The 17,774-nt window shown below is 45.1% G+C and overlaps 1 protein-coding gene across 7 annotated transcripts in view; it reads left to right on the top strand.

The window, feature by feature from the left end:
• The window catches only part of roq (RING finger and CCCH-type zinc finger domain-containing protein roquin), a 99,793-nt gene extending 93,006 nt beyond the window's left edge, over window positions 1-6,787 (top strand). For all 7 annotated transcript variants that reach the window (XM_089584854.1, XM_089584853.1, XM_089584852.1 and 4 more), the window contains one exon: window positions 5,618-6,787. In XM_089584854.1, coding sequence (XP_089440980.1) covers window positions 5,618-5,728 — 111 coding nt within the window. In that variant the 3' untranslated portion in view covers window positions 5,729-6,787. The remainder of the gene's footprint in view (window positions 1-5,617) is intronic.
• Window positions 6,788-17,774: the final 10,987 nt, after the last annotated feature.

Consider the following 17,774-nt stretch of genomic DNA (forward strand, 5'->3'; position numbering starts at 1 on the left):
TCCGCCCTTGTAAATCAAGGCGCATGACGAAACTATGCGGGCACGCAGAACGCGTAGCCGCGAAGCACCACTAAACATACCGAAAATAAGCTGGCCGCCTGTTGCGCCACCAGGGTTTCCTTCAACTTCCAACATTCAGGTTGTTGTTTTTTGTTCCGTCTTCCTCGTGTGATAAAAGTGCACTAGTGGATTCAAAACAAAGCGTATATACTTCAATATCGATCAAACACGTAACCTTCATGCACCTTTGTCAGCCTCAGAGATCTGTGGGGTCGCTTGTACTGGTGAGATTGGCCTGTGACGGCGATACCTGTGTTTTAGTTCTCACTCTTTTCTACCTTCCAAGAGCTTTGTTTTCAGCAAGAGTTGTTTTCGTGTTTAGCAGCTGGTATTCTAGCGATACAAGCGAACTTGAATTTCTCCTCGGTGTCCCTTTAATGCTAAGTGAACAGTTATAGCAGTATACATGTCCAAAAGCGATGGAGTGTGACATGATTGGCACAGTCAGTGACAGTGGCATGGCGACAGATGCTTGCACGGTCCCACTAAAGAACAGCACTGGTCAAGTTCCTTTTCATTGCTGTCCCCTTGTGTCTCTCTATTTCTCTTTTTTGCATGACCTCGCATCTCAATCTTTATTTTTTGCTCAGCTCCAAGCACTTTGATGGTGCCCCACTGGCTAGTGGGGAGACAGAGGTTTCAAGGTCATTTTGTCATCTTATTAGTGTGAAAGCACTATTCTGATGGGTAAACACCAAGCAAGATCTGGCAGTTTTCGTGGGTTTGTGCTAAGTGCGTTGAATAAATAAAAATAAATTAAACAAACATCCGTGACTAGGATTCACCAACCTGTGGCGGCACGAACAGATCAGCTTTGCTGGCCACTGCACGAGAGCACTAACTACCACCGTAGCCGAACACACTTGACGTTACTCTCGCGTTGTGCATTGCACCTCATTGTCTTTCTAAACTAATACTACTATTAAACTAATTACCGTATTTACTCGCGTAATAGGCGCACTCGCATAATAGGCGCACCCCTAGTTAGGACGCGAAAAATCAGATTTTTTTATTTCCGCGCATAATAGGCGCACCCCGAACTTGGCACTGTGATCAATACTGTATTTACACGATTGCAAGCAGACGCCTCGCCACCCCCCGCTTCCCAATCTTTATTTTAACAAAGTTTTTGCTGAACTGACTACTAGTCCCTACTAGTGCTGCTGCCGTCGCAGCTGCTGCGGACCCACAGCACGTACAACGACATCGCGTAGAACAGCCGCACACAGTTTTCAGGGATGCTCACTTTAAACGTCTGTTTGGAAAGCTTCATCTCCAGCCGGCAACGTTCCCGACTTAGGCCCACTAAAACCTCGGCGCTTGGAGTCGCGTACGAAAATTTAGGGACGCCGCAGTCGCAACTGCCGCACTTCTCAGCCACGTCGTATTTTCCGACCTGCCGCACGCTTGCCGTGTTCGAGAGCAAAGGGTGCTTGCCCGTCGAGCTAAAACAGCAACGCTCCACGGCAAAGCCATAAACCACGATAACTATCGCGCTACCGCAAACCCCGGCACTTGACAGCAACAACAACAAAAAAAAACGAGCTGGAGATGCTGATGGCGATATAGATAGCGAAAGCTCGCGGCGGAGGAAAACGATGATGATGATGATAAGCTTGGCCTTGGGCGCCCTCCGTGGGCGGCGTCTGGAAGCTCCTGTGCACGTGCGTGGCCTCTGCGATCAAGCGCCCGTTGCGCGCAGCCGGAGCCGATCGCGGAGGCCTCGGCGCGTGCATTCCAAAGGCTATTCCCGCGTGTGTCGTGGAAAATTTCGGTGCGGCCCTTACACGGATCTTTTTTTTTTACATTTTCTTCGCGAAAGCGGGGTGCGGCCCGGAAATTTTACCCCGCGTAATAGGCGCACCCCCAACTTTGAGCCGGATTTTCTGGAAAAAAAGTGCGCCTATTATGCGAGTAAATACGGTAATATTTGTGCTTTGAGCTTGGTGGTAGCTAGAGATAGATGTACGCTGCATGCTTTGGCGTGGACAGCAGTGGGGCAGAAACACAGCACAAGAGCAATACAGTTGCCGTAGACAACACTGCTGCAGAAACTGTGCACTGGAGCATAGGCTGCAGGCATACATTGGGTAAATTGACATTGATGATGAAAAAGACTGGCATAACTGGCTGCCTGGTTCAGTGGACACTTCAATCGCGCTTTCAGGTACATGGCAGTGGTGTCCACCTGCAGAGAACTGTGCTTAGCAGTGCTGAACCGCCAGCCTTTTTTTTTTATCTCTCTTCATCCATAACTTGGCCAGCACAGCTAGAGTGAATAGGAGATGTTCCATACACCTATGAGTCCTTCCATCCATCTGTAGGCAATGTGTAGCTGGTCATGTGTGTGGCATCAAGATCTGACCATGTCATACTACCTGTGCTGTGCATGTGCTACCTACCATGCTCACCTTGGAGGAACTGGGAAGTTTGGCATTGCAGTGTTGTGCAATATGTAGCCGGTGATGTGTATGGCATCAAGATCTGACCATTTCATACACTACCTGTGCTGTGCATACGCTACCTACCGTAGAAGTTTTACAGTGCAGTGCTGTGGCTGCTGATATAAACCCCTCCATACTCAGACGGGGACAAAAGATCTGATTAGGAAATGCCAGCCCCATTAGAAGAGGTAATTAATAAGTGTAAGGTAACTGGTATAATATGCAGAGAATTGAGCATGCACTAATAAACGGAAGTAGCCTAAATGTGGTCATTAGGAAACTAGGCATAGGAAAAAGTCAATGTACATGCTAGGAGAGAAGGAGAGCGGTGCTGTTACCAGTGTGGATACAATAGTTAAGTTAGCCAAGTAGTTCCACACGGGTCTATTTAGTAGCCAAAATAATCGGGGCAATAATGGTGGAGTCAGTGGTGTCAAGGAATCTGGCATCCCTCCATTAACAAAAGAGGAAGTAAAGAATGCCTTAAAAGCAGTGCAAAGGGGGAAAGCAGTTGATGAGGATCAGGTAGCAACAGATTTGTTGAAGGATGGTGAGGAGATTGTATACTAGAAAAACTGGCTACCCTATGCACACAATGCCCGAGACCCCTATCTTTCTGCAGCAGAAAATTTTAAATTCTGTGGATCATCAATTACTCATCGAGACATCAGATATAATGCTTAATGTGCACCTCACTTTATGCAGGGTGTTTCACCTAGGTCTTTACACAATTTTTAAAAATAGGCTTTTTGAGTTAGAAGAGGACTTTTTTTCGGCGCAGCATTGTTAGTGGTGTAGTACATCGGAATGCAGCTAAGACGTGCTAATTAGCAGGGGGGTCAACTAATACTGAATAATTAACGTTATAACTGTTACCGTTAGGCTCCTTGAGAGGAGAGTAGCCCACCATAAGTAATATCCATATCAGTTTTTAGAATTTCGAAAATGCGGTAACCCTTGATGCTGTGGCCCAACAAATTCTGGCTACATCACGCCAAAATACATGCGCTTTTGAGAAGTTTGCAGGCAAAGCAACCTCTCGAGTGCACGCAACTTGTCAAAATAGCCAAAATTTGTTGGGCCACAGCGCCAAGGGTAACCTCGTTTTCTAATTCTGAAAACTGATATGGCTATTACTTATGGTGGGCTACCCGCCTCTTAATAATTAAGGAGCCTAACAGTAATAGTTAGAATGTTTTTTTAGTTAACCACCCTGCTAATTAGCACACCTTAGCTTCATCCCGATGTCCCACACCGCTGACAATGCTATGCCAAAGAAAGTGCTCTTGTAACTCAAATAGCCTATTTTTAAAAATTGTGTAAAGTCTCTGCTGAAACACCCTGTATATTGACCCAAGCATTTCAAGGTAGCTACAGTAACCTTAGCCACCAGGCATTGAGAGCCGCCAGAGGAAACCAGCCTTTTTAATGACCTTGAGGCAAAGTGTGCAGGTGTGAAGGAGAAGGTGGCTATTTTAATGGGAAGAAGCCTGTGTGGGTCGCTGAGAGAGCACTGGAAGAGTGGAGGGAAATCAGTAAAGGGCAAAGGGATGCAGGACTGGGCATCTCTATAAACACCGAGCAGCCGGGGCCACGGCGGTGATGGTGGCTGCTGCTGCGTGGGAGGCTGCATGTATTATAGTATTGGAGACATTGATTCTCTGTATTCTGGCACAAAGAATGGCAACGTATCCTCTGCTTCTGTGGGCCTATGGTTGGCGTGAATAGTTTGAATTGCACTATAGCTGTAATGATATTTGTTTTAAAATTCTGCTGACTTCTCAAACTTTCCTCTCGCGTTATATGTGTAAAGTAAGGTAAAATAGTCATTTTTTCATCATACCGCCGGTCTAACTGATTTTCATGACAGCAGTGGCATAAAAAATGAGAATGTGACTGCTAGCACACAGTTCCGCGAAACATGCTTAAATCCACAGAATCTCAGGGAGCTAGGGACCTTAGCAATGCCTTACAGCCTTGAGCATACCGGAATCTTGGAAGAACGCTAGCATTGTCTCAATCCATAAGAAAGAGAACATCAAGAACCTGAAAAATTCCGGACCGATCAGCTTGCTGTTAATAGAACTAGAGTGACCTTAGACTTCAGTCAGCCAAAGATTAAAACAGGGTTTTGTATAGGCTGCTTGACAATTGACATCATCAGTCGGGTGATGTCAGGCAATGCGTCGTTGGGATCTGAGATCTTGTCTCGTTTCTGCACTGTGCACGCATGACCTGTCTTGCTTTCCTTAGGCAAGCATGTAGGCACAGCGGCTTGCTTGTGGACTTGGGGTCTTACTTGCTGTCCTGTGCTAAGAACTTAAATTTTTTTTTTGTTTTTTTTAAGTACAGCATGGGCGTTGCCAGCACCACTGTACTGAGGCAGTGGCTCACGGTTGCTGAAAAAGTTTGTCTCTACCATAAAGCACTCGCAGAGCAGCTAATATTATTCTTTTATACTAAGCCCGTGGAAAAATCAACCAAGTATTGTCACATTGCTCATCATATCACAGAATTTGGCTTAAGTTATTCCTACAGAAGTCTACTGTGTAGCTTGTTTATCTTCCCAGCAATGTTCAAGAAAGCATCATCTCTTTTTTTTTCTTTTCTGGGTAGGATCCTGAGGGTTTCTATTTTTTTTTTTGTTTCGCAAAAGGTTGCTGGAGTGTGCAAATTTTGAAGTTTTCTAAACTTCTGCTTGTGTCCTCATAACTGAATAACAGAAGAGAATAAAATTCCTGTTAACTATGCCTGGCAGTGCATTTTAAGTGGTATCTCAAATTTGACACTACGTGCAACCATTATTTTAGATTTGTGCCAATGTCACCGTGTCGCTTCATGCACCGAAAGGACACTTGAGTTCCAAGTCTTGCATTCGTGCCCTTAACTTAGCAAAGTTCAAAGAAAGCAAGGACAGCAAGAACCTGTGGTGCTTTTTCTGTGCTTGGCTCATGTCCTTGCTCTCTCTGGTTAGGCTGAGAGCATGTCACACTGGCTAGTGCAGGTTGCTGTTCTCTTTTGTGCATGCCTGCTTTCTGCTGTGCCCCAGCCCCTGCAGCCACTCTGTTCGAGTACATAGCCTGAATGTGCAACGTTTTTTTTGCCAACCTCAGGGGAGCGAGTCCTGGGCAGGACAGCCTCAGGTGCCGACATCCGTGGGCCCCTGGCTTCTGAATCAGCTTGAAGAGCCGTCAGTGTGTGCTGACGCCTGTTGGCCGCACTGAAGATGCCCGCTCTTACTCTGCAGAAGATGGGGCTCCACTTTGCTGGGCGGGTCTTTGCAAGACGTGTGTGGTGCCGAGGTGCAAGAGAGGTTGTTGGCCAAGACTGTCACAGTATGTGGTTGCCCTGTGCAGTGGGACACTTGCATGAGGTCGGAGCCTGACCCGTGCACTTCATGGGCCCGCCCTATCCCAAGTTTTCACACCGCTGCAGCAGCCAGCTCTGGGCACACAACAAACCAGACTCCGGGCGAGTTATTTCTTGCATCTCACCTTGAATATCCCTTGGAAGTATTTCAAGAAGTTTTGCCATCGCTGCTGCCCAAGTATACTATGTGGTGTTGCTTTCTTTTTCATGTGTGGCTGTTGTCACAAATTTAGGCAGTAGTTCATAACTGCAGCACAAGCCTGCTGCAGATGTTTACTTTTTTTTTTTTCACCGTTGCTGCAGCCAGCTCTGGGCACGTAAACGCGACTCCGGGTGAGTCATTCGTTGCTTGTCGCCTTCAATATTCCTTGGAAGTATTGCAAGAAGTTTTTATGGCTGCTGCCCAAGTATACTGTGTGGTGGTGTTTTGTCACAAGTTTAGGCAGTAGTTCAAAAGTGCAGCACAAGACTGCTACAGCCAGCTCTGGGCACTTAAACCCGACTCCGGGCAAGTCATTTGTTGCTTGTCGCCTTGAATATTCCTTGGAAGTATTGCAAGAAGTTTTGCCATGGCTGCTGCCCTAGTATACTATGTGGTGTTGCTTTTTTTTCATATGTGGCTATTATCACAAGTTTAGGCAGTAGTTCAAAAGTGCAGCACAAGACTGCTACAGCCAGCTCTGGGCACTTAAACCCGACTCCGGGCAAGTCATTTGTTGCTTGTCGCCTTGAATATTCCTTGGAAGTATTTCAAGAAGTTTTGCCATGGCTGCTGCCCTAGTATACTATGTGGTGTTGCTTTTTTTTCATATGTGGCTATTATCACAAGTTTAGGCAGTAGTTCAAAAGTGCAGCACAAGCCTGCTGCAGATGTTTACTTTTTCTCATTAAAAGGTGGTTGATTATCGGTGCGCGCTTGTCGTGCTACGTGTGTCAATTCCTTGCTAAATACTGCATGCATAACGGTCAGAAGAGGCACCCTGGTGGTGGCCCTGATGTGTCATGTGAGCGAGGCACCTTGTTAAGGTGTTAACCACGTTCAACTCCCTCTCGGACAAAACAGGAAGCACACATTTACGAAGGGTTTAACATGTGAAGCTGGAATTGCAGTGATTCCCCCACGTCTCTTTGGAGACTGATTTGAAAATCTTGAGACCTTGTGTTTTCAGGCTTGTTTTTTTTAATATACCTTACCGTGTTGAATGTGCACACGCACATCTCGAACTGCAGCTTGACCCTGTCATTTTGCAAGGCACAGGCTGTGCTCTGGCCTGAAGTGTCTCTAATGGGGAGTCCTGCCTTTCACTAGTGCAGGGTGGCTGCCCTGTAGTCTTCCAAAAGAGAATGACTACCTGGCGCCCCTGCTGTCCTTGTGTTGCTGGCTCTCCCATTCACTGTAGGTCTTTTCTCCTGGCCACTGTAGCTCCACATGTTGTGGTGGCTCAACTTTTGGGCAGCCATTACTCTTCATTTCCTCTCTTTTTCTGTCATTTTCTTCGCTTCCTGACTTCGTGCTTACGACTTGCTTGGACAGTGCTTCTGGGCTTGCAATTGCTGGTGCACAGGTTCTCACGAGAATGCGAGTCAGATTTTTCAGCTTGAGTACATGTTGGTGGCGCCACTGATGCTCAAAAGCATTTCTGGAGAAAGGCTCGGGGATGTCTCCTTCGATTGTTTGGCCTTTCATGAACAGGTTCTGACTACCATCGTACCAGTGTCCAGGGTAGTCACTGGTCAGTGACCTTGCACTCCATTCCTCGACCAAAATGAGGACACATGCTGAGGTCTGGAAAGAGCTTGTGCAGGCACTTGAGCACAGCATGCTGTTCTCAACGAAACATGCTGTGATGCTGTGGCAAGCATTGAGCCATCACACATTGCATTGTGATAGTTCACACTTCGCTTTTCGTTAAGCCTTTTGTATTAAAAGGACACTAAAAGGAAGCTTTGCATATGTACTTTTATCTGTGGATTACTGTTCTAAGGTGCCATTTTGACCAAAAAAAAGAGTGCTGATAAACCTGAAAATTTTGTACGTGAAAGTGCTCCAATGCATTCTCTATGAGTTCCAAGGCTCCAGTGAGAAAGTATTGGCACATCACGACAGCTGCCATTGACGATTTGCAAGTCTTCAAAGGTGATCAAGCGGGCAAGTTCATCAAGAGCCATGCTGGCTTCACATTCGGTTATCTTGGTTTGCAGACCATTGTTGGCACTCTGCGAGCAAAATGCTTAAATTGCTGAGGTGTAGTGAAGGCTGAACTGTGTATAAGTGATTCTGCGTGTGGGAGACCAAGTGGTGCATGTATAATCGGGTGTTTATACGAGCTGTGTGGTTACTGTTGCTTGCCTTGTCACCTCATGGCTTGGTTGCAGCAAGAAAGTGTCACTTGACACGCAAAGATGGCTTGCACGGTGAGCTAGCCAAATGTCGATGGCTGAGAAAATGCAGTTTGGAGCTAAAGTTTACAGGACGCTTATGTTCTGAGACAAGTTTAGTGTAGCGCTGCCTCATGGCCCCATCACCGATGAAAGTATTTCTCTGCACACCAGCGTCCTGCAAACTATTGCTGTTGACTGTACTTCTGACACGTCATTGACCCTCCCTCGCATTGTTCTGAAGCTGGTCTTCTCCTTTGCAAGCATGTTGACATGCTTGTCACTAATGCACTTCGTTCACTTGGAACTGTCAAAGCAGAATCTGCCTTTTTCACAAGGTGTGGCATCCTCTGGGGAGTGCACAAAAATTCACCCACCCAGGAAACTGCTTGAAAACAAGCGCACATGGGTGACGCAGGTGCGATCCTCTTCCACGAGGCGCCAAGTATGCATACAAAGGGGTAGGTGCATTTTTGACAGCTGCTGCCATCAGGTGGAGAGCTTGGAGTGTCCGTGTGAAAAAGGCGGATTGCAAAATTAAAAAAAAAAAAGAGCATCCAACTCAACATCACGTGTGTGTTACAGGGGGGTTGCATGTTTTGTAGAGTACAGATGCCTCATCTTCATTAATGCTGCTTATGACTGGCTGGTATCTAATCAGTTGCGATGCAAATGCTGGCAATGGCATGCCCACTTCTGAGCATATTAAGGTAGCAAGTGCTATAGGGGGGTTTTTTTACTAAAATAACGGTGCTGAAGCACCACATCTGTATTCATTGACACTGGCCATGATCACGCCTCCTGCTGCTGTTGCTCACTCGAGTTTTACTTGTGAGGACAGCTGCAAGAAAGTCGTTTCCGAAAGGGACGCCTACCTGAAAACTGCTTCGCAGTTGCAGTGCTAGGGCTTTATCGTTATGGTTTCGTTTATCACAGTATTAATAGTTCTGGCCACTTTTCCACTGTTGACGGGGTGACGCTTCTTAAATCAGTAAAATCACAGAAGAACCCATGTTATATGGAGGAGTAAAGGGGAATGAAAATTGGGGGCTGATCTCCTACTTTTCTTTTTTTGATGTGATATCATTAAAAGCCTCATTGGGAAGAAAATGGGTCACCAGTCATTAAATTCACTCATTGGCTGGAGGGAAGTGGCATCATGAGAGCAGATAATTCCCATTGGTTGGAAGGAGATCCGGTAAAGGCATCAACATCTCCTGATGCTATCACATTGCCAACACATGTGGCAATTAGGTGTGTCTGTGAATTTTATTGACAAAGTCATGTCCTCGCAAAATGAAAAATGCCGGTAGAATTCTTGTGAGGTAAGCTGTCAGTCTAGCTTAATTTAGTGTTCCCTTTTAGGGACCCTTTTAGTCTTGTTTAGCTACAACTTAGTCATACAGTCCAGTAATGGTTACCTATTAGAAGACTTGGGATGTCTCAGCCGAACATTTAAGAGCAAAAAGTATTACAGTTGTTGTTTGACATGAAGCTTGGAGGCCTGAGAAGTATGAGGAGCGGTTTTCACATTTGTGTAATGCGCCCACTGTTCCAGTCTCTTGATATCAACATGGCCCTCATGTAGGAAGCAAAAACTAAGGCATTCCCTCTGTGCACATTTCGAAGTAATTGCACATCAAACAACCAAAAACTAGAAGCTCCATCATTGCACATCCATTTCTTGAGCTCATGCATTACTTTTTCTTGGAGATGCTGTGGTTTTGATATAATATGCACTTCAAAACTGCATGTACAGTGCGCTTACGAAGTACACTGACTTAAAAGTAATATGTACTTCAAACCAGTGTGTATCAGAGACTCACAGGGGTGGAAAAAACTTGTTCTTTTCTCTTCACACTGCATCTCACATAATCTTGCTATGTTGTATTCGATCTTAACCGAATTTCATTTCTTGTAATGGACCTTGATGCTTCTGTGCTGTAGTGTTTAGCTACTTGCCGACTGCTCTGCTGGAGGGAATGAGTTCGCGCTTGCCTTGTGTTGAAATATTTTGGCTATTCAGGAGTATGAGGAAAAATTGGTGAAATTAGTTGTAGAGTGTGGGTTACTGAGGAATAGTTAGCTCTCAGCTAAGGTTATAGTTAGAAATAGCATAACTACTGCTAGTTGTGCATGGAAGAGAACAATGACACAGTTTTATGTGTTCGATAAATTAAATGCTGTTTTAACCCCTTTGCTTTCATTGCATGCTGTGTATGCACGAGCGGTTTTCTTTTCCTCCCTGCAAGGGTATATATTATACTCCGTACAACAGAGAGCTTCTCTAAAAAGAACCAGATGGGAAGGCTTCTTGCTTTGCCAGCATAATTGCCCAGTAAAGCTCTTCATGCTATGAGGAGATGGCGTTGAGGAGTAGTCTTCCACGTTCACATGGGCGTTTTGTGCATGGTACAATCTCATTGATTAATGTGTGAAATCACCCAGAAGAAAGTTCACCCGCTGACTTGTCTGAATGACAAATGTGTACGCTTTTTTTCCTCTTAGAATTGTTTTCCTTTGACTGCAGACAACTTTTGGCAGCGCATGCCTATACAATCTGAAGAGGTCCTCGCGTCTGCCTTGCTTGTCGGCCATTTCACCACTACCAACAGTCTACTAAGTTGGGAAATGAGCTGTCCTTTCTATGCTTGGCAAATGGCACTGGCTGTAGGGTTTCGCTTTGGCTGGTGTGCAGCATCCCAAGGGGCAATTCTTGTGGATTGACGAAAGAACTAAGTTTGGAAAAGCAGTGTGAGGCTGCAGTTTTATGCCCAAATGTGAAGTAGTCCAGTTAAAACAGATATTAATTCATGAGTGCTGCCACCAGCTTGGTACATCTTGATACATCTACACATGTGGCTGCAGAGCCTCCCAGCTCTCGTCTTACAAGCCTAGCTAACTTCAGCAGAAGGCCATATGTGATGTGTCAGCAGTGCGGGCTCCACTCTAAGTTTATTGGAGCTTGCAGCTAGTTGTTGGACCAAGATCAGCAAATGAAGAGTGTGCGGTCTTCATTGGCATTTGCCAGTAACCTTCAAGGGTGTGAAACGCCAGCTATTGCCTGTTCACTTTGTTTGCAGAGCATGGCAGTGAGTCTTGGAATCTTTTAATTATTATTTCACTTCTGAAGGCTTTGGCTCAGTACTTCCAAGATACTGCAGTTTCAGTGCAGCCCTGGCCATTGCTGCTACTGCTCTTTCAGTGTTTTTCTTTTTGCCAGCTCATTTAGTGGAGAAAACAGGGACCAATCACTTCTTCATGACTCTGCGGATATTTTAGGACCAACAAGGAGCTCAGCAACCAGTTTGGTTTCACATGAAAAGAGCTTTCATTTATGCATCCACAGCACCAGTAACTTTTTTCTTTTGAGCGACTTATGAAGGGCCATGCTGATTGAGAAATGTCGTGCCTCCTGCTTAATCAGTTCCAGAGCTGTCAAGGTGAACCTAATAGCCAGTTTAATTTGCCATTGTCGTAGTGTGCGAATACAGCTGGTTCCATTACCCTGAGGGTTTCTCTTCTCCCCTCATTATCTGTGTGCAGCACTCCTGTGGTCCACAGCTGTGGTTTGTTGTTTCACGTCACTCTCTCTGATGGGGTGCCATGTGCAGGTGTACTGAGACGGGAAAAAAAAAAAGAAAAAGCTTAACTTTATCTTTCATAGTGCTATCCAGAGCCCATCTTCATGTCCTATCTAAAATCTGGTGTAATAGCATAAACTGGAAGCAGCCCGCAGAAGGCTGGCCCCACTCAAAATTAGAATAAAGCTGTGCTTTGTGCCAGTTTTTCTGCCCCCCTTTCTTTTTTTGTAAAGATAGCTTTTCACTTGTTTCAGGGAATTGCTAGGTTGGTCGCCTCTTTATCTTCTGATTAAATACAGATGAGAAGTAGATGAAAAAAGTCATTTTTATTAGTTTCGTCATGAAAAATTTTAACCATTTCTGCTGGCTGGCTTAGAGTGGATGCTGGCAGAGTAAGAAATTTTAGTGAGGTCATGCTAAATTCAATTTTTACATCCCAAAGCCTACAAGGCTGCAAGAAATGCTGCATTGGGTGCACCAGATTAATTTTGGCCATATGTGGTTCCTTGACACGTGCCACTGCTTAAGCACGAGGCCTTTTCTAAAATATTTTCGACCTTTGAAATGTGTGAGGCACCAAGCTGGCGACCTTATACTGGGCAGTAGAGTGCCCTAGGCTGCTGTGTCACCATGCTGGGTCAGGCTGAAGTTCCACCCAGATTTTGAGAATGAACATGAGCACTGCTGGCCCCACTCATAGAACAACTCTCAATGATGTAATGTGTGGCTTTGGAAAATGAGAAGTATGCCTGTGCATGTGTGTGGCACCCTGAGCCAGCTGCCAGGAGATGTTTGGAAGGTGCTTTGTTTGTTTTGTTCTTGTGCAGCTGTGGGTGTTTTTTTGCTTGATTGAACTTTAGTCGAGGCAAGCTGTAGTTATCTCTCATAGAATCGGCTTAAGAACCTTGCCAGAAAGCTACAGCTGACACTAGCAAAGAAAGCATAAGGTCCCAGATGTGCACATCCCAAATGATGCACCTCCATAGCATGGCTGTGAGTCTTTGTTTAGGTTCTGGGCTGCTTTACATCAAATGGAAGAGTTTTTTTTGGACATTTTTATTTTCCATTATGTTATTTACGTGTATCCAGGTGGGATTTTATCTAGTTTACTGAAAGCTGGCCAGCTAATCAAGGGGAACCTGTGTTAGTGTCCTTCACATAGCATTGTTTCTTTCACTGTTGAAATGTACACATTTGCCTAGTGAACATCTGAAAGTACAGCTGCACATGTTTTCTTGACAAATGTACAGTCCTTACTTTGAAAACTCTCTAGTGTATGCTGACTTTTGAGCTGAACTCTCAAAAAGTCATGTGTAGTGACACATGGAGAAAGAGAACTAGGTGCTGGCTATGGTTGAAATACCCCACCGCAGGGGGAATGGAGTAAGTAGCTGAAGTTCATAGTGTGTGCAATCAGTTGTAGTAAATGACTTATCACCACTGAAACTGCTGAGGGCCACAGTTGCATACAGGCTTTCAGAACCTTCACTACCTGAGCAGCTGTTCCAGCCATGTCCTCAGACATGGATTCTTGCATCCAGAAGTGAAGGCATAGAGGGGGGAATCCTCATTTGATGACCGCGTTTGATTTCTGTGAAATCATGGCCTCGTGGTGTTGCCGCCATTCATTGCTGCCACTACCGAGTGTCCTTGTATTCCAGCTGCTGGGAAGGTAACACACACGCATTACAGACACACAAGCATTGAGAAAACAAACAAAAAAAAAACAGCCCTGTGCCACGTTCATTGTTCGCTCACATTGTTGTGCTGCTGTTATGTGCGGCTGTGTTCAGCTAAAAATGGCGGGTTGGCTGGTGGCCCTGGTCAGAATATTCTGCACTTTGCTGATGAGTCAACCATTCGTTTACTTCATCTTTAGCTTTGCAGTGAAATACTAGGTGCATCTAAAGCGAGAAATATAAAGCACAGCACCACATCCACTGTTTTGCAGGCCTTATCAATAGGCTGGGCAAATGTGTGGTCCGAGAACTTTCTTCCCTCCAAATAGCCTGGAAAAGAGCGTGTGCATACATGCATCGTTATTGCTTCTTGGTGACCATCCATCAGCCTGCTGCCAATCACTTTCTTGGTGTGGCTGGTTTTTGCACATTCGTAACCTCCTTGACTGAATGTGCATTGGCAGTGGGGAGGGGGGTAGTGTTGTTGTAAGGGGCCATCTAAGAGTATTGGCAGCTTTGAAAAGTGCATGGCTCTTGCCAGCACAAGTTTGTCACTTGATGGAGGGCTCACCCCCACTGTTCGATATTGGTCACATATTTTGTGCGTTGTGCACTCTGAGCTTGAGCTGTGCATTCTTTAGATTCTCCACCCATCAGAGAAGGGGAGGAGTGCGACAGGCAGTGTGCCACCAGTGTTGGGTCAGTGTCATATTTGAAACTGTGCAAGTTGAGTCTTCAAAAAAAACCACATCATTTGCGTTCAAATGTTTTCTGCATACTTCTGAGGCAGAAATTGTTGGCAGAATTGTTGTTGCAACGGTTGCCTAGTTTTATATTTTGTTTTGCATAAATGTACGCCCAGCAATGGCACTGGTAGCTCCTGTACCTGCCCGGAAGGACGAAGGTTACAGGGAATGGCGGTTGGGATTTGACACCCCCTTCCTGATGTGTCGCTAAGCTCTTAGAAGAGTGCCTTCAGATTTCGGTCACAAAGAACCAAGAGTGCACTGTGTTGTTTTCACAAATCAGCCGACCAGAATTTGCAAAGAAGAGTGGTTTGCACAAGCGAATAAGTTGCTCCTCTCTGTAAACCGCTGTTCCCTGAGCATTTTCTAAAGCTTAGTGGCCCCTGTACTTATAGCTCTCAAAATGCATCATTTCTGGCCAAGAACCAAGTTGAGTGGTCCCTTTCCCATTGACCATATGCTAGTGACGTTTGTGCTTAGCATGCCTGTATGGTCACGTGCCTCTGGTGTGGTGTGCCCTCCATCAGATGTTGCCTACAATAGCAAAATGATTAGTTTTGCCCTCCATCAGATGTTGCCTACATAGCAAAATGATTAGTTTTGTGCCTGTAAAGCATAGACAACATTGGAATTTGCTTGCATTATCCTTTTAAGAGTGCATATTTCAGTGCCCTTGCACATTCAGGCTGGCACCCTTACATTATACACATTCTCGGCTGGAGCCATCCAGCTAGGGAAGTTGAAACGTGACTATTCCATACGAATGTGCAAAAGCCAACCATATCAAAAGATGTCACTGTTAAAGTAGCTGATAAAGTGCAGGCTTTGTTATTCTGAGCATGGTAGCTCTGTGCAGACTTGTTCCCTGTGCACTGGCCTGCCTTGTCTAGTACCTCTATATATATATATCTTATCTGTGTTGGCGTGCTGCTGTTGTGCCAGATGGTGTTGCGCTTGCCATATGCTATTGAAGAAGCGTATCCCACAGGGCGTGGCACTGTTTCATCTGGTGTCGTTTACTTGTAGCCACTTTCTATAACAAAGTAGGCCTGCCACCCTGCCTGGCACTTTTTATTGAACTACACGTAAAGGGGAACTCCACTATGTGGAAGGTGCCGATTGTTTTCAGTGTGTATGTATGTTTCAATTTTCATTGTTCACTTTACTCGTAGCCTCTTTTTCTGATGCTCTTACTTTTAGTGTTCCATCAGCACTACCCAGGGCCACTTTGCTTTTAGCATCAGATGCAGCAAAATCTCATATGGTGAGATTCTTTTATCAGTATCATTATTCAGACATAATTGCACTGATTTACAGCCGTATATATAACTTTCATTGCATCGACTATCTCATTATTTTTTCGATGTCATCGTGTGGTGGTTTTATTTTGTTTAATGGCAAAGCAGCACTCACAGTGGCAACACTTATGCAGATAAGACTTTTACCTGTGTATCAATGTGTCATTTGTGCTGCATGCTGCCGCGCCTCTGTGTGAGCTGTCGCAAGTTTCATTCCTGCTGCCGTTCCTTACTTTGAATGCCTTTTGCAGCTTGTGCCTATTTTATGTTTCACAGGCCATCATTCTCCAACACTCGTGTGGTGGTGCTGCTTCACGGTTTTTATTTGCAAGCATTCTGTAGCTCCTTGGCATGGACATGTACATGCCATGCTAGTACATGTGCACAAGTGTGGTTGTGCTTTTATGCCAGATACACTGGTGTTGCTTTTTTCGTGTTGCAGATTTTAAAACATTGTGTTTTACCAGCTTAGTTCACATTGTAACTGAGAGGTGCGTGTAGCAGCAGCAGTGGTGTGCTGTCTCAGGCCCTTCTCTAATGGGACTGTGCTTTTATAGCAGGTCTGCCTTTAGTTCTTAGGGTTTTTCTTTATAGTCCCTGTCACACGCTTTTATACACAAAGGGCACTCCCCTAGGGATTGATAGATTGTTGGGAGGTGTGGTTACCCCAGCACCTAAACATCAATGCTTGAGGGCAAATGGGCACAAGCTAGCCTTGTCGGGGGACATGTGGTAGGAGAGTGTTGAAGCAAAGTTCTGGCACAACAGACGCCAATATTGTTCATATGTGCCCATTTAAAAGAAGTGTTCATGACTGTTCATGAAAGTAGGCCTGAAAGGTCAGTTTGTTTACTTAGAGTGTGCCTTTGACATTTTGTTGTCCTATTCAAGGTTGAGTTTTTCAATTTGTATTCTACTGCGAAATACCGAGCAAGGTCACCACCCTCCGGCCTTTTTATTTGTGATAACATTTGCCTAACGCTACAGTGTAGTGGTCTCTGTGTTCATACGCGACTTGTTTTATTGTGAATGCTGACATTTAATTGCAGAGCTGGTAGTGCACACCAGCTGAAGCCTAGGCAGAAGCTATTGCTCTGTCAGGAGCTTGTTTATGGAAGCCCCCATGGGGTATGGTGTGCGATGTTAAACAGTGGAGTGAGCGACACCACACTTTTCTGCGCTGGCATTCCATTTGTGTTTTCTACAGTTCTTTCTTTTTTGCTTAATTTGGGCTTTTTAAACCTGCTCTGTCATTGCAGATGCTGCAAGCTCGCACTTTTAATATTTAGGTGGTGTTGTTTCTTCATAATTTCTTCATTATTGAACAAATTTGTTTATGTCTTCGAAGCAGTAAAACTTTGTATGGGTAACAAGCAGCAGGTAAAGATTTGCATACCAGAATTTTTCAATAACCTGTCGATTTTTGCTCAATGACCATTGAAATTTTTGGTGCTTCAAGTCAGTCTGCAGCATCTACGTGTGTGGTAGGTAGCTTTGGAAAATGTTTGAGAAATGTGTTGCACTTAGTACTGCAAGGATTTCATACGCTTCTGCATACTAGAAAGAAAATACATTTGTACTGTCTGTATTGTGTCTAGTGTACAAGGCAATGACTGTACCATTCATGAAAAGTCTGCGTACCAATCCAACCACCCCTTCAGCGGAGGCAGATTTTTTCTGCGGGCTAATCGGAGTGGCATTTTTTTTTTTTTTGATAAAGGAAAGTTCGTAGTGTTTGGTATTAGACAGCCTGACTTTCACAGTATCGAGTCAGAACTGGCTCGCACTCCTTCATCTAGCTCGTTGAGCATGCCATGCAGCAGTGTGCCAACTGCAGAAAATACTGGTGTGATTTAGAGATGCATTCATAGGACCCCCGCCGCATGACATGCACAGTTTGGTTTCGGAAGGCCCTGGCGGCGGGCGTTGCGAGTGAATTTCCAAATGTGATGGTGTGACAGCCACTTTATCTGTGGTATACGTACAGTGCATTGGTGCGCTCATCTCCCTGCTTTGACATCGCAGAGTGTCACTATAGGAGGGTGTCGAGACGCTTGCTCGGGATTTTGTGGTGCTTTCGTTGTGCCAGTGAGCTTTTCGGTGGCACTATAGTGAACAATTATTTGGATGTCGCATAGTAAGCGCACTTCTGCTTGCGCTAGGTGGTCGAACGGAACACTGCTTGCGAATGGTTTGCTTTTTCTTATCAGTGCGC

This window comes from Amblyomma mixtum, chromosome 3 (genome assembly GCF_055824585.1).
Source record: "Amblyomma mixtum isolate Tamu chromosome 3, ASM5582458v1, whole genome shotgun sequence".
Classification (NCBI taxonomy): domain Eukaryota; kingdom Metazoa; phylum Arthropoda; class Arachnida; order Ixodida; family Ixodidae; genus Amblyomma; species Amblyomma mixtum.